This window comes from Xenopus laevis, chromosome 1L, assembly GCF_017654675.1.
Source record: "Xenopus laevis strain J_2021 chromosome 1L, Xenopus_laevis_v10.1, whole genome shotgun sequence".
Lineage (NCBI taxonomy): Eukaryota > Metazoa > Chordata > Amphibia > Anura > Pipidae > Xenopus > Xenopus laevis.
In genome coordinates, this window is record NC_054371.1 from 152,526,286 (window position 1) to 152,541,611 (window position 15,326).

Consider the following 15,326-nt stretch of genomic DNA (forward strand, 5'->3'; position numbering starts at 1 on the left):
TGCTCCATTTTTCACATTCTTTGCTTGTATTTTGGTTTGGGACACCAAGGGACATCCACACCAAATCAGCTTGAACATTGACATTCATTGACAATGTGAGACCAAATGAGGTTACATGTAGAAAATGAAAAGGCTAATTTTGTAACTATTGTGAGCAGAATATGTTCCAGTTGATGAGTTAATGTGCCTTTTGTTTGTGTCAAGTCTCTATAAAAAAAAAACCTTGGATTTAGCAACTTTCTTAAAACTTTTTTGTCTGTTTTGTTTTAGTCTTTTATACTAACAGAATAGGTTTCTATGATATTGTATTGTATTTAATTGTTCAGATACCGACATTACTTCTTGGTACCAAAACTAAATGAAAAATATCAGTAATACACAAATATGTCTCAAGGTTACAAATATTTATATATATATATATATATATATATATATATATATATATATATATATATATATATATATATATATATATATATATATATATATATATATATATAGACAAATACAAGAGTCCTCTGCACTCAACCCATTATCAATAGGGATGTCGCGGACTGTTCTGCGGCGAACTTGTTCGCGCGAACATCGGCTGTTCGCGTCCGCCGCAAGTTCGCGAACGTCGCGCGACGTTCGCCAATAGGCGTTCGCGTCAAAATCGTTCGACCATTCGACCATTCGGTCGCTAAAATCGAACGATTTTCGTTCGATTCGAACGAAAATCGTTCGATCGAACGATTAAAATCCTTCGATCGTTCGAATCGAACGATTTTCGGATGTTCGAAGTTCGCGAACTGTTCGCGAACTGTTCGCATTTTTTGCCGGTGTTCGCGAACGGCGTTCGCGAACACATTATCGGCGGTTCGCTACATCCCTAATTATCAATATATTTAAGACATTGAGACATTTTGTGCATACTGCTACTAAAAATGTCTTACTCTTTAAACAAAACAGGGATTGTTTGTGTATATATTTGTAAGGGAACCTTACCCTGGTGGTCTAGTGGGCAGCGGGGTCCAATGCCGCTCCTTCGGCATGGATGCCCGCTGCTCTGCTCCTTTCACTTGCACTGCCAGTTTATCTATGGCGCGCGCGCCCGCGTGCTTCCTGGTTTATGCGGCGGCGTGATGATGTCACGCGCAGGGGTGCGAAATTCAAACAGTATAAAAGGGGAATTCAGTGTTCTGCTAACTGCCTGTTGTTAGGTTCAATTTGCCTTGTTCCTGGGTGCTTTACTACGTGTATTTTGATTGATCTACTGTGTTTTGACCCTTGTCTGCCTGTTTGACTCTTCTGTCCTCTCCAATCCTGACCTTGCCTTTTTGTGACTTTGTTGATCTCTCCAATCCTGAACCCTTAGCCTGTCCTCTGACTATTCTACGATCTCTAATCCCGATTCTGGCCTGTCTGACAATTCTCTGCTTGTGCTGGCCCGGCCTGCTTGTTCCTGGTGGTGTTCTTCCTTCCAGTATCCTGGTGAGACGATCGTGACCCTTTGCTCGTCCAGAACCATTAGCTTTGCTCCTCTCTCTGTTAAGACCTGGCGGCATCTGATTAGCCGAGGGCTCCTCCCGAGGTGAAAGGCGGCGGTTAAAGGCAGAAGTGAGAGCCGAGACCAGGGAGCTTAGCTTGGGTTCTGGATATAGGGTGCCGAACGTGACAATATTACAATATATTTAAGCTGGCAAACTACGTCAAAGTCATCCCATATCTGGCCAGTCCTATACTCAATTTTATCTGATTCATTAAGAATTCTATTGCTTCATTATACATTTTACAAAGGGACTAAGTTTTACTTGCAACTTACTTGCACTCAGCACCTATTTGCTTTAAATAAAAAATATAAAATAACACAATAAAGAAACAAAAAAAAATATACAGTTTCAGTACACCATTAGTATCAGTGTAACTAAACAATAGAGGAGCAAAATGCCAGTGCAACCTATATGTTATACAAAATACACTGTGCGATGTGCAAACAATTGTGCTATCAGTGCAGTATTCTACAATCTTATAAAAAACAAAATTTCTCTGTGGTGAGTGGTGTGACTGCTACTGCTGGGCGAATAAATTCGCCAGGCATGGTTTTGCGGCAAATTTCTGCATTTCAATGCCTGTGAATAGATTCACAAAACTGCGGTAAAAATTTTTAACGGCAAAAAAATTGCCTTGCGTCAAAATTATTCAGACTCCCATTGACTTAATGTCGCGCATATAAAAATTGTCGCTTGTGTCAAAATTGTCGAGTGTCAAAATTATGTTGACTACCATTGACTTCAATATGTTTCACGAATTTTTCACTGTTTCTCACAGACAGATTCGCCCATCACTAGGGACTGCACATGGGACCTGCCGGTGGTGGTGGCAGTGGTAGTGGCAGGGAGGGGGGCAGGGGTGAAAGATTGCAAATTTTGCTCCTGGTCTATTGGTGTCTAGTTCTGCTACTGCCTGGATAGGAAATTTATCTCCAACAAATGACAATGTTGAAAAGCTTGAACAGATTCAATACAGTGAGAACAATTCATCAGATCCAATAGTTCCAAACGGCCTATTCACTTGAAAAAATACATTTCAGTTGCTCTTTTTTTATTTGAATTTCGAAGTTATGGGAGTTCCCATTAATTCGAAATTTGACCCTTGATAAATCTGCCCCAAAATGTTATCCTACCGGTACCAATCATAATTTTTTGTTTTTTCCCAGATTGTATCATTGTAGCTAAGGGTCAATGAAGATGCTGTGCAGGACAGTTTGTGAGAACCTCCTGGTTTTATCACCACTGGCTCTGACTGTACACTTTGCACAACTGATAAACTGAATAAATCCTTAGAAGAGATGAAACATTAGTTCATAAACTGCTATACTAAATATAAGGATCATAATATCAGGTGTTGTCAGAAAATAATGTGCTTTGTGTTATAGTGCTAATAGTCCAACTTATGAAATGGGAAGGGCTAATCATGTACAATTACAATTATTATTATTATTATTATTAATAAGGTTGGATATATAATAATGTATTGGCAGTATTTCACAGTGTTAATGACCTTCACTATACTTATTGGTAACTTTAAAAAAACAACAGGAGAAAAATTAGTGGAGACAACAAACAAACAAATTCATGCAAAAATTCAATATCCTACAATGTGGCTTTAATAGTGACAGATGTTTTAAGGTCAGATATGGATATAACTAATAAGCCCCTGATGCTGTTAAAAGGGAATTCTAGCTCTTCAAGTTACCAGGCATGTTTTTTTGCCTTTCCTTGTAACCCGAGGAATGCTCCCATCTGAGGCTAGTTTGTGTATGTGTGTAGTTTTTCTAGACAAAATAGTGCCTGGATAATTAACTGAGTTCTGCAGACCCTTCTCTGCAGATTTTACACACTGTCTGCATAGAACTTCCTCAATGTGCCTTGTACAATAAAATGTAGCAGTGTCTGAGCTTGATAACTTGTTAATCCTTAGTTGTGCAGTGGAGCCACTTGTGGATGGAGTTACCCTGTCCTTGAAGCTTTCTGAGATGTGAGTTGTATCAGGTCTGTAAGCTGCTAACCATTCAATCGTTTCAGCTCCAGGAGCCTGACGTACCCAGCTCATGTGATAATCATTAATATTATATCCACTGACTTCACATTGTAACAGTATGAATACTGTGCTATTTGTTGCATGCTCTGTACAAATGTATTTTCTATAATGCTTTAAATTCAATTTAAATAGCGACATGCTGCTAGGCAACATGAGAGTGGGGACAATTAAACAACTGTATTTTAATGCTTGCATTTTATTAGTAAAACAGTACAAATAAAAAATTGAAAACAATACATTTTGTAGAGGTGAACTGCCCCTTTAATATAACAGTTGTTTTACTAGAGTTGATACAATGGAAGAAAAAATCCCAAAACCATGGTATATTTTGGTGCCTACAATAAGGCTGCATATAACTAACATGAATAATAATGGGGCTGTCAAAGCATGTTATCTTTTTTTTTGTGGTTTTACATTACTGTGGTCTATGACTAAACATTTAGTTATTGTCTGAGTTCCTCATTCTCTTCTGTCACTGTGTGTCTTGCACAGTAATACATGGCAGTGTCTTTAACTTCCATCCCAGTCATTTGGAGGTAGACCTGCTTCTTCCCAGTATCTCTAGTAATTGTAACTCTGCTTTTCTGGGAATCAGCAAGATCTGTGTCCCCATCATACCACACAGCTCCAATCCATTCCAATCCCTTCCCAGGAGGCTGCCTGATCCAGTGCATATGATAGCTAGTTAGCTCAAACCCAGAAACTGTGCAGGTCAGTCTGAGTGACTCTGAGGGTTTCACAGTTCCAGGACCAGACTCTTGTAATGTCTGAGAGAGGATACCTGCAAAGAAGAGAGGATCATATTAAATATTTTATAAAAAAAAAAAAAAGTTACTAAAATATTATTATTATTATTATTATTATTATTATCTGTTCCATACATGATGGAGAAAAACACATTAAAAGGAAAAAAATAATAAAGTCCATGTTAGCAGAAAATGTCACTGACTTATTGTCTTACAGGAGATTGTTAATGTTTTATACACTGTAGCTGAAGGAAAATAATAATTTGCATATACAACTGAATGATAATTTACATAAAATATGAAATATATATAGTATAGTACACTTCTTATAGTATTCATGTTAACAGTTTATCAGACTTTGATTGTCACAAGATATTTTCTAGGATATCCTTTCTGCTTTGAAATGTATAGCAACGTAAAGATTTTATAGGACTATAAATCTTTTGCAATTACCAATGGCCTCATATGATACATTTTTCCTATTATCATTAAGCAGAATGTTTCAACTGATGATTTTAATGTTTTTTCTCAAGTAATTTCCCATGTTTTGCAATAAAATCTCATCAATAACAGAAGGCTTGAAAATCGCTGTTTTATTAACTCTGATGAAAGTGCCCAAGAGACTTAATTATTGTCTTAATGGCATTTTTCCAGTGATGCACAAAGGGGGTCATTTTTAAAGTTTGCGCAGCCACATATTTTTTCACAAGTGGTCATATTGCCCATTTTTTTTCCGAAACACTGAAATAATGCACTGCTGTGCCCGTCTTTCTTTTTTTTGTGAAGTCACATTGTGCACAAATGGCTCGCAAATGAGACGGGTGTTTCTCACTGTGCCAGATTGACAGTAAATTATAATCTCAATTCCAGAAACTGTTTTGTGAAAATGTTCTCAGCCACCAAAGTGGTGGCATAACACAAAAGCAGAGTGTTCGCATAAATATTAGCAATTTGTGATTATGGCATATTTAAAAAGCTCTTATGGACATTCACATCGTTAATAAAAAAATTGCAAACTGTGTGCACATTAATTACACCCCTCTTATTCAGATTTATAAATATAACTGCCCAGGGCAATCATGTTCACTATGCGAATCGTTCTGCTGAGTGCAAAATTTATAAATGAGCCCCATAGGATTCCAATAATGTGTGTGTCCTGTTACTGACTGATGCCATGTCACCCTCATCCTAACAGAAACTACCATTCATTTTGGGTTCTTCCCTTAAATTTTCTAAAAATTACACTTATTGATATTTCCCAACTTAGGCAATTTTGTACAGTTTAGGATAAATTTAAAATGCTGATCAAAAGGTTTCTCATGATATAAGTTTTTCACATTAAATTATTTATGATTAATTTTACAGTCGCAACAAGTTGCAACCTCACTTGCATATAAAAGAGTACAGAGATGTGAATGACACTTAAGCAAAGGGATGTTCTTTAGTCCAAAATATGATTCCCTTTTATTATTTGTTTTTTCTTTTTACATGATTATATGCCAAAAGTAAACCAAAGTTCAATATAAATACTTTTTCCTTAACCGCATCAGATTTCTTATCAGCAGATCTAGTGGATACCATAGTTGTTACACTGTGTCTTTGCAACATTGTTTCATCTTTTGGTTTAAATTACTTTCCCTATGGATGTCCACTGTATACAGTATTTGTCTATTTTGTATATTCTTACTATTTATTTGTGTTTTTTTAAAAAAAAAAATTAAATTTGTTATGTATGGTACTTGCCTCCACTGACATCATCTCCTTCACCTTTCCCGCCACTCTGTGTTTATTAGGAACTATTCTGTTTGTTGTTTCCCTTTCAAAACGGCTAGTGAGCTAGCCGAAATGTCAATCTCCCATAATAAAGCACATTTTTGTTTTGTATAAGACCTGTGAGTCTTTTTATTCTGAGAGTGAGACAAACATCTTTTTTCCACCATTCAGAAAACACAAGACCGCACAACTAAGTTTTCATTCTTCTCTGACGACACTTGCTTCGTTCTTCTCCAGAGATGCTTTCTTCATTTTGTCTCTGAAGATGCTTCCTTCATCAGTGGCTTCAGCAGCGTTGTCCTGTTCCTAGTAATCCATAAAGTACAGCACTGCTGGGCCCCTGTTAAGACCCGGCAGAACTGTCACCCCTGTGCCTCCCTGATGTTGGCCCTTTTCCGCCATAAATAAGTAAATACAATGCTTGTTAACTTTTTTTTTCTTAGAGCTTTAAGATCATTGAAATCCTGTTTTCAAAACTAGAATTGAATGGATTCCTGAATGTAAACCTGTCATTAACTGTATGAGTTTCACATGTAAGCTTGCCTAAGCTGCCAGTGAGGTTTTGTTGCCCTCAACTGGAGGACTTGGAAATAACAGTATTTAGTCTATTTGATACATTGCTCTTTGTCACTGTGTCCCTCTCTAGCACAGTAATACACGGCAGTGTCTTCAGTTTGTAGATTGTCCATTTGCAGATATAAATTGTTGTTATTATTGTCTCTGGAGATGGTGAATCTTCATTTAACTGAATCAGCATAGTATGTGCTTTCCGTATAGAGCTCTTGAAGGTGCTTATTTTAGCATTGCTCAATGCAAAAATTAAAATTTGAAAAAACTTAAGTGGTGGGAGGAGCTTATTAAATCTCTTTTGTTGGTGACCCGTTTGTAATACATTGTTTAGTTAGACCCCCCCAAAGCTTAAAGGTGATTTAAAACTAAACTAAAAATGAATGTAAAATGTAAATGTCCTCTAAGGACCAATCTGAGTAAGTTTACATATTAGTTAGGCACTAACCAGGAATTATGGTGCTGGCACAAATCTGACTGTACTGTAAAATAGGAGAGCCCAACTAGTCATGGTTTTTTACTGATGCCTTTTTGGGCCTCCTGAACTTTCTGCTCTAGCTGGAAACCTACTAACTTCAGAGACCAGATTTCCAAATATGCGGTAGAGGTAGGGATCAGGCAAAACATAGTCAAAAATACAGGCAAATTGGTTACGTCAGGCAACAAGATTCATAATCAAAAACAGGTAGTGGTCAAGGAGTCAGAAAATCTCAAATGCTAAAGCAGGATCTGAAACAAGCAGAAGCAAGCTTGAGCATGGGAGGCATGATAGAGGAGGTTTCAATTGGGAATTTTTTTCACCAAACCTGCAGGAGGAAATGAATAAGAGAAAGAAGGGCAAAATCAATGGGCAAAATGGCGATAAAGCTTCAAAATACACTTCTGTGAAGGCCATCACCCCATGCATCAGGACACGAGCACTGCAATGCAATGACATTGACACAAAGAGACATATGTGTGCAAGATGAAAAATGAAGCACCGCAGCACTAAACTTTGTTAACAAAGTGTGGTGTTCCATTTTCACATTCTTTGCTTGTGTTTGGGTTTGGAGCACCAAGGGACATCCACACCCAATCAGCTTGAACATTGACATTCATTGACAATGTGTGACCAAATGAGGTTACATGTAGAAAATGAAAAGGCTAATTTTGTAACTATTGTGAGCAGAATATGTTCCAGTTGACGAGTTAATGTGCCTTTTGTTTGTGTCAAGTCAAGTCTCTATAAAAAAAAAAAAACCTTGTGCAAAGATTCTGTAACAGATACCTGGAAAATCCCTACAGGAAACAGAGGATTTAGCAACTTTCTTAAAACTTTTTTGTCTGTTTTGTTTTAGTCTTTTATACTAACAGAATAGGTTTCTATGATATTGTATGTTATTTAATTGTTCAGATACCGACATTACTTCTTGGTACCAAAACTAAATGAAAAATATCAATAATACACAAATATGTCTCAAGGTTACTATATATATATATATATATATATATATATATATATATATATATATATAGATAGATAGATAGATAGATAGATAGATAGATAGATAGATAGATAGATAGATAGATAGATAGATATATATATATATATATATATATATATATATATACATATACAGTATATATATAGACAAATACAAGAGTCCTCTGCACTCAACCCATTATCAATATATTTAAGACATTGAGACATTTTGTGCATACTGCCTTACCCTTTAAACAAAACAGGGATTGTTTGTGTATATATTTGTAAGGGAACCTTACCCTGGTGGTCTAGTGGGCAGCGGGGTCCAATGCCGCTCCTTCGGCATGGATGCCCGCTGCTCTGCTCCTTTCACTTGCACTGCCAGTTTATCTATGGCGCGCGCGCCGGCGTGCTTCCTGGTTTATGCGGCGGCGTGATGATGTCATGCGCAGGGGCGCGAAATTCAAACAGTATAAAAGGGGAATTCAGTGTTCTGCTAACTGCCTGTTGTTAGGTTCAATTTGCCTTGTTCCTGGGTGCTTTACTACGTGTATTTTGATTGATCTACTGTGTTTTGACCCTTGCCTGCCTGTTTGACTCTTCTGTCCTCTCCAATCCTGACCTTGCCTTCTGACCTCTCCAATCCTGAACCCTTAGCCTGTCCTCCGACTATTCTACGATCTCTAATCCTGATTCTGGCCTGTCTGACTATTCTAACTGCTTGTGCTGGCCCGGCCTGCTTGTTCCTGGTGGTGTTCTTCCTTCCAGTATCCTGGTGAGACGATCGTGCCCCTTTGCTCATCCAGAACCGTTAGTTTTGCTCCTCTCTCTGTTAAGACCTGGCGGCATCCAATTAGCCGAGGGCTCCTACCAAGGTGAAAGGCGGCGGTTAAAGGCAGAAGGGGGAGCTGAGACCAGGGAGCTTAGCTTGGGTTCTGGATATAGGGTGCCGAACGTGACAATATTACAATATATTTAAGCTGGCCAACTACGTCAAAGTCATCCCATATCTGGCCAGTCCTATACTCAATTTTCATCTGATTCATTAAGAATTCTATTGCTTCTTTATACATTTTACAAAGGGACTAAGTTTTACCTGCAACTTACTTGCACTCAGCACCTATTTGCTTTAAATAAAAAATATAAAATAACACAATAAAGAAACAAAAAAAAAATATACAATTGCAGTACACCATTAGTATCAGTGTAACTAAACAATAGAGGAGCAAAATGCCAGTGCAACCTATATGTTATACAAAATACACTGTGCGATGTGCAAACAATTGTGCTATCAGTGCAGTATTCTACAATCTTATAAAAAACTAATTTTCTCTGTGGTGAGTGGTGTGACTGCTACTGCTGGGCGAATAAATTCACCAGGCATGGTTTTGCGGCAAATTTCCGCATTTCGATGCCTGTGAGTAGATTCACAAAACTGCGGTAAAAATTTGTAACGGCAAAAAAATTGCCTTGCGTCAAAATTATTCAGACTCCCATTGACTTAATGCATTTTTACAAAATAGTCGCGCATATAAAAATTGTCGCTTGTGTCAAAATTGTCAAGCGTAACTTTAAAAAACAACAGAAGAAAACTTAGTGGAGAAACAAATACATGCAAAAATTCAATATCCTACAGTGGAGCTTTAATAGTGACAGACGTTTTTAGGCCAGATATGGATATAACTAATAAGCCCCTGATGCTGTTAAAAGGGAATTCTAGCTCTTAAAGTTACCAGGCATGTTTTTTTGCCTTTCCTTGTAACCAGCGGCATTCTGCCACCTGAGGCTAGTTTGTGTATGTGTGTAGTTTTTCTAGACAAAATAGTGCCTGGATAATTAACTAAGTTCTGCAGACCCTTCTATGCAGATTTTACACACTGTCAGTATAGAACATCCTCACTGTGCCTTGTACAATAATATGTAGCAGTGTCTGAGCTTGATAACTTGCTAATCTTTAGTTGTGCAGTGGAGCCACTTGTGGATGGAGTTACCCTGTCCTTGAAGCTTTCTGAGATGTAAGTTGTATGTCCAGGTCTGTAAGCTGCTAACCATTCAAATGTTCCAGCTCCAGGAGCCTGACGTACCCAGTGCATGTGATAATCATTAATATTATATCCACTGACTTCACATTGTAACAGTATGAATGCTGTGCTATTTGTTGCATGCTCTGTACAAATGTATTTTCTATAATGCTTTAAATTCAATTTAAATAGTGACATGCTGCTAGGCAACATGAGAGTGGGGACAATTAAACAACTGTATTTTAATGCTTGCATTTTATTAGTAAAACAGTGCAAATAAAAAATTGAAAACAATACATTTTGTAAAGATGAACTGCCCCTTTAATATAACATTTGTTTTACTAGAGTTGATACAATGGAAGAAAAAGTCCCAAAACCATGGTATATTTTGGTGCCTACAATAAGGCTGCATATAACTAACATGAATGATAATGGGGCTGTCAAAGCATGTTATCTTTTTTTTGTGGTTTTACATTACTGTGGTCTATGACTAAACATTTAGTTATTGTCTGAGTTCCTCATTCTCTTCTGTCACTGTGTATCTTGCACAGTAATACATGGCAGTGTCTTTAACTTCCATCCCAGTCATTTGGAGGTAGACCTGCTTCTTCCCAGTATCTCTAGTTATTGTAACTCTGTTTTTAAGTGAATCAGCAAAAGCTGTGCTCCCATGATACCACACAGCTCCAATCCATTCCAGTCCCTTCCCAGGAGGCTGCCTGATCCAGCTCACATCATTGCTACTTAGCTCAAACCCAGAAGCTGTGCAGGTCAGTCTGAGTGACTCTGAGGGTTTCACAGTTCCAGGACCAGACTCTTGTAATGTCTGAGAGAGGATACCTGCAAAGGAGAGAGGATCATATTAATTTTTTTTTTTTTTTGTAATCAGTTTATATTAAATATTTTATAAAAAAAAGGTTAATAAAATATTATTATTATTATTATTATTATTATTATTATTATTATTATTATTATTATTATTATTATTATTATTATTATTATCTGTTCCTTACATGATGGAGAAAAACACATTAAAAGGAAAAAAATAATAAAGTCCATGTTTGCAGAAAATATCACTGACTAATTGTCTTACAGGAGATTGTTAATGTTTTATACACTGTAGCTGAAGGAAAATAATAATTTGCATAAGGAAATCTGCTTATAAGGCAGCTTGAGGAAAGGGAAGTGTTATAATAAAATATACAACTGAATGATAATTTACACAAAATATGAAATATATATAATATAGTACACTTTAGTATTGTATTCATGTTAACAGTTTATCAGACTTTGATTGTCACAAGATATTTTCTAGGATATCCTTTCTGCTTTGAAATGTATAGCATCGTAAAGATTTTATAGGACTATAAATCTTTTGCAATTACCAATGACCACACATAATACATTTTTCCTATTATCAGTAAGCAGAATGTTTCAACTGATGATTTAATGTGTTCTTCTCAAGTAATTTCCCATGTTTTGCAATAAAATCTCATCAATAACAGAAGGCTTAAAAATCGCTGTTTTATTAAATCTGATGAAAGTGCCAAAGAGACTTAATTATTCTCTTAATGGCATTTTTCCAGTGATGCACAAAGGGGGTCATTTATAAAGTTTGCACAGCCACATATTTTTTCACAAGTGGACGTATTGCCCATGATTTTCCTGAACACTGAAATATTGCACTGCTGTCCCCGTCTTTCTGTTTTTCACATTGTGCACAAATGGCTCGCAAATGAGACGGGAGTTTCTCACTGTGCCAGATTGACAGTAAATTATAATCTCAATTCCAGAAACTGTTTTGTGAAAATGTTCTCAGCCACCAAAGTGGTGGCATAACACAAAAGCAGAGTGTTCGCATAAATATTAGCAATTTGTGATTATGGCATATTTAAAAAGCTTTTATGGACATTCACATCACTAATAGAAAAATTGCAAACTGTGTGCACATTAATTACACAACTCTTATCCAGATTTATAAATATAACTGCCCAGGGCAATCATGTTCACTATGCGAATCATTCTGCTGAGTGCAACATTTATAAATGAGCCCCACAGGGTTCCAATAATGTGTGTGTCCTGTTACTGACCAATAATGTGTGTGTCCTGTCCTAACAGAAACTGCCATTCATTTTGGGTTCTTCCCTTCAATTTTCTAAAAATTACACTTATTGATATTTCCCAACTTAGGAAATTTTGTACAGTTTAGGATAAATTTGAAATGATGATCAAAAGGTTTCTCATGATATAAGTTTTTCACATTAAATTATATATGGCACCAAGTTGCAACCTCACTTGCATATAAAAGAGTACAGAGATGTGAATGACACTTAAGCAAAGGGATGGTCTTTAGTCCAAAATATGATTCCCTTTTATTATTTATCATGTAATTTTTCTTTTTACATGATTATATGCCAAAAGTAAACCAAAGTTCAATATAAATACTTTTTCCTTAACCGCATCAGATTTCTTATCAGCAGATCTAGTGGATACCATAGTTGTTACACTGTGTCTTTGCAACATTGTTTCATCTTTTGGCTTAAATTACTTTCCCTATGGATGTCCACTATATACAGTATTTGTCTATTTTGTATCTTCTTACTATTTATTTGTGTTTTTTTTTTAAAAAAAGATTGTCCATTTGCAGATATAACTTGTTATTATTGTCTCTGGAGATGGTGAATCTTCATTTAACTGAATCAGCATAGTATGTGCTACTCCCATCAGAGTGAATGTGACATAACCACTGTAATCCTTTCCCAGGAGCCTGTCTAACCCAGTGCATCCGGGTGCTACTGAATGTGAAGCCATAGATAGATTGCAGCACATCTGATTCCTCTGCTTTACCTGGGAGCTGCAGGTTTACATTTGATTGTTATTTGCTTTTTCTTTTAACATGATTATATGCCAAAAGTAAAACCAAAGTTCAATATAAATACTTTTTCCTTAACCGCATCAGATTTCTTATCAGCAGATCTAGTGTATACCATAGTTGTTACACTGTGTCTTTGCAACATTGTTCATCTTTTGGTTTAAATTACTTTCCCTATGGATGTCCACTATATACAGTATTTGTCTATTTTGTATCTTCTTACTATTTATTTGTGTTTTTTTTTTTACATTTTTTTACATATGTTATGTATGGTACTTGATCCACTGACATCATCTCCTTCACCTTTCCGCCACTCTGTGTTTATTTGGAACTATTCTGTTTGTTGTTTCCCTTTCAAAATGGCTATTGAGCTAGCCGAAATGTCAATCTCCCATAATAAAGCACATTTTTGTTTTGTATAAGACCTGTGAGTATTTTTATTCTGAGAGTGAGACAAACATCTTTTTTCCGCCATTCAGAAAACACAAGGCCCAGCACAACTAAGTTTTCATTCTTCTCTGCAGACAGTTGCTTCATTCTTCAAAATTTCCAAAAATGAGGAGAGCACTCATAGATAGCAATTTATGCTGTGATGTATTTATTCGAATAAATACATCACAGCATAAATTGCTATCTATGAGTGCTCTCCTCATTTTTGGAAATTTTGAAGTATATATCGGGATAGCGGTGTACCCGTGGAGGATTGGATGCATTCTATTATTAAGCTGAGGCAGTGCGGGGAACGTTCCTAGAAATACAAGTTGCTTCATTCTTCTCTGATGACACTTACTTCGTTCTTCTCCAGAGATGCTTTCTTCATTTTGTCTCTGAAGATGCTTCCTTCATCAGTGGCTTCAGCAGCGTTGTCCTGTTCCTAGTAATCCATAAAGTACAGCACTGCTGGGCCCCTGTTAAGACCCGGGACAATGGTCACCCCTGTGCCTCCCTGATGTTGGCCCTTTTCCGCAATAAATAAGTAAATACATTGCTTGTTAACTTTTTTTTTCTTGGAGCTTTAAGATCAATGAAATCCTGCTTTCAAAACTAGAATTGAATGGATTCCTGAATGTAAACCTGTCATTAACTGTATGAGTTTCACATGTAAGCTTGCCTAAGCTGCCAGTGAGGTTTTGTTGCCCTCAACTGGAGGACTTGGAAATAACAGTATTTAGTCTATTTGATACATTGCTCTTTGTCATAGTGTCCCTCTCTAGCACAGTAATACATGGCAGTGTCTTAAGTTTGTAGATTGTCCATTTGCAGATATAACTTGTTATTATTATTGTCTCTGGAGATGGTGAATCTTCATTTAACTGAATCAGCATAGTATGTGCTACTCCCATCAGAGTGAATTTGATATAACCACTGTAATCCTTTCCCAGGAGCCTGTCTAACCCAGTTCATCCAGCTGCTTCTGAATGTGAAGCCATAGATAGTCTGCAGCACATCTGATTCCTCTGCTTTACCTGGGAGCTGCAGGTTTACATTTGATTGTTATTTGCATAATTTGGTAAGGTACAAGCAACATGAGCACATATCCTCTTTTAAATAGTATAAAACGATTCTGTCACAAAAGATAAGTATTTATTTAAGCAATGACTGAAGATAATTATATCTACTATCTATCTATCTATCTATCTATCTATCTATCTATCTATCTATCTATCTATCTATCTATCTATCATCTATCTATCTATCTATCTATCTATCTATCTATCTATCTATCTATCTATCTATCTATCATCTATCTATCTATCTATCTATCTATCTATCTACCTATCTATCTATCTATCTATCTATCTATCTATCTATCTATTATCTTTGAAAAAACTTAAGTGGTGGGAGGAGTTTATTAAATCTCTTGTGTTGGTGACCCGTTTGTAATACATTGTTTAGTAAGACCCCCCCCCCAAAGCTTAAAGGTGATTTAAAACTAAACTAAAAATGAATGTAAAATGTAAATGTCCTCTAAGGACCAATCTGAGTAAGTTTACATATTAGTTAGGCAGTAACCAGGAATTATGGTGCTGGTACAAATCTGACTGTACTGTAAAATAGGAGAGCCCAACAAGTCCTGGTTTTTACTGATGCCTTTTTAGGCCCCTCGAACTTTCTGCTCTAGTTGGAAACCTACTAACTTCAGAGACCAGATTTCCAAATATGCGGTAGAGGTTGGGATCAGGCAAAACATAGTCAAAAATACAGGCAAATTGATTACGGCAGGCAGCAAGATTTGTAATCAAAAACAGGTAGTGGTCAAGGAGTCAGAAAATCTCAAATGCTAAAGCAGGATCTGAAACAAG

At 36.5% G+C, this 15,326-nt stretch overlaps 1 protein-coding gene and 2 gene segments (V, D, J or C); all 3 read right to left on the reverse strand.

Moving 5' to 3' along the window:
• Window positions 1-15,326, reverse strand: part of LOC101027262 (uncharacterized) — an 834,796-nt gene that overhangs the window by 738,718 nt on the left and 80,752 nt on the right.
• LOC121394411 lies at window positions 4,016-4,509 on the reverse strand. The segment is given in 2 exon segments: window positions 4,016-4,363; window positions 4,464-4,509. Coding segments are annotated over 2 exon segments (384 nt in total).
• Window positions 10,516-11,218, reverse strand: LOC121394412. The segment is given in 2 exon segments: window positions 10,516-10,991; window positions 11,165-11,218. Coding segments are annotated over 2 exon segments (384 nt in total).